The 1,898-nt window shown below is 42.6% G+C and overlaps 1 protein-coding gene across 1 annotated transcript; it reads right to left on the reverse strand.

Annotated features, from left to right (window-relative positions):
• Positions 1 to 15: 15 nt before the first annotated feature.
• Positions 16 to 1,694, reverse strand: LOC100639590 (uncharacterized). The gene is made up of 6 exons (XM_003391742.2): positions 1,600 to 1,694; positions 1,313 to 1,452; positions 587 to 1,232; positions 468 to 528; positions 317 to 413; positions 16 to 113 (listed from the first exon to the last, which is right to left on the reverse strand). Exons 2-6 carry the CDS (start codon positions 1,329 to 1,331, stop codon positions 31 to 33), a joined length of 906 nt encoding a protein of 301 aa, XP_003391790.2. The 5' UTR covers positions 1,332 to 1,452; positions 1,600 to 1,694; the 3' UTR covers positions 16 to 30.
• Between the last annotated feature and the right edge of the window lie 204 nt (positions 1,695 to 1,898).

Consider the following 1,898-nt stretch of genomic DNA (forward strand, 5'->3'; position numbering starts at 1 on the left):
TGTCATCATGTGATCATTAATTCCTAGCTCTTACCTATCAAGGTCGTGGCCAGCAAGAGTAACACCACCAGAATGTCTATCAACATAAAGCTTAAGATTACTCTGACCTTCATCTGTAAGGAGAGAGGGGGAGAGAGGGAGGGGGAGGGAGGGAGAGAGAGAGGGGGAGGGAGAGAGAGAGAGAGGGAAAGAGAAAGGGAGGGAGAGAGAGGGAGAGAGAGAGGGAGGGAGAGAGAGAGAGAGAGAGAGAGAGGGAGGGAGAAAGAGAGAGATAAAGGGATTGAGATTTGAGCAAATATTTATAATGTCTACTTACCATCAGAGGCTGGTGTCAGATCATGATTTGCTATGAGTTGATTCACGAGTGATTCAGTATCAACTCTCGATTGCTCTAATGTTGATAACACTGAGATCTGACAATAAAAATAATTCAAATAAAATTATTAATAAGATAACAATAGACGTACCTTAGTTTTATTACTGCTCAATGATGCAGCATCTTGTAGATATTCCCGTTGAGATAACACACTAAAATAATAATAAAATTAATTAATAAAAATTAATTAATTAGTTAAGCTCCACCCACCTGACGCTACTGTGTCTCTTATGGTTCCCCATTATAAGAGGAGAGGGTGTCTGAGGGTTGGATCCTCCTCCTCCCATACTAGCCTGCCGTCGGTGAGACCCAGAGCTGAAACTAGCCGTAATACGAGAACCCTGGACACTGGGACCTAACTTAGGCCGTCTCATTGGAGGTGGGAGGAGCCCCAGTGGTGACCCCTCCCTCTCTTGCTTCCGGAGTCCTGGCGAGTGGCGGAGGTCCCTAAAACTGTTTGTGAGTCTCTCGGACCTCGAATCTTCCTCGTTAGTGGGCGTGGGCGGGACTAGCTCGGTGATCAGAGGGGGTGTAGTCTCATTTGAAGAGGAAAGGCTACTCTCACTCTCGCTCTCAGATTTATTTTTACTCGAATTCGTTTGAAGTGTTCCCACGGTAATCTGTGACGGACATTGTTCGACTACGGTCTCTTCGGAGCCACTCTCGTCCCCTCTGCTTACTCCACCCACTGCCACGCCCATAGTCTCTTCTAGTGCCCCACCCACTGCACCTTTCACTTCACTCTCGGCTCCACCCTTTTCAAGAAACAGTGTCGAAGGTTCTTTTGAAATATCGCTCGTACTTGCTTTAAGATTACCAGCACTGCTACTGTGACTGGACCAGGTAATATTAGTACCTAATTATAATTAATAATAATAAATTAATATTAATAGACCACACCCATTTAATTAAAAGCCACACCCATTCCCATCTCACCAGTACTGTGTGAGCTCATTGTGCTCCCAGTGCTTGCTCGGTGGCCCCGCCCATAAAGATTAGAGAGCCAGTCGTCTTGAAATCCTTCGTCCTCTTCTCCAGTGACCACCTGAGGAAGGTCAAAACCTCTCGTATCAGGACTGAGAGAAAAGAGAAAAATAATAATAATTAAATTAATTCATTTACATGTACAATTACATGCATAACAATGTACATTGAGTGTACATGTACATGTACACTCAATGTACATGTACATGTACAGTGTACATGTACATGAATTTGCTTACGCTTTAAAAACGATGTCTCCAGATGTTTGCCGTAAATAAACTTTGACCTTTAAAAAAAGAGACAGAGAGAAAGAGTGAGAGAGAGGAAGAGAGAGAGAGAGAGAGAAAGGAAGAGATTATAATTATTTTTATAATACAGATGTGCAATCATCATGAACTCCTGGTGCTATACATGACATCAATTAGCATGCACTACTAATATGGTAAAATAACCAAGTGTTGAGTAGCTGAACTAAACTAAACACACACTCATACACAATACATCATAGTACAATTAATACATGTACATGTACAGTACA

The sequence above is a fragment of the Amphimedon queenslandica genome, unplaced genomic scaffold (assembly GCF_000090795.2).
Source record: "Amphimedon queenslandica unplaced genomic scaffold, v1.1 AMPQUscaffold_6570_Cont21472, whole genome shotgun sequence".
Taxonomy (NCBI): Eukaryota; Metazoa; Porifera; class Demospongiae; order Haplosclerida; family Niphatidae; genus Amphimedon; species Amphimedon queenslandica.

Bases quoted from the DNA above. Each gene is read 5' to 3' on its own strand.
- LOC100639590 (XM_003391742.2), bottom strand. The intron at 529-586 runs GTGGGTGGAGCT...TTATTATTTTAG, and splicing joins AAGAGACACAGTAGCGTCAG to TGTGTTATCTCAACGGGAAT. The intron at 414-467 runs GTACGTCTATTG...TTTTATTGTCAG, and splicing joins TGAGCAGTAATAAAACTAAG to ATCTCAGTGTTATCAACATT.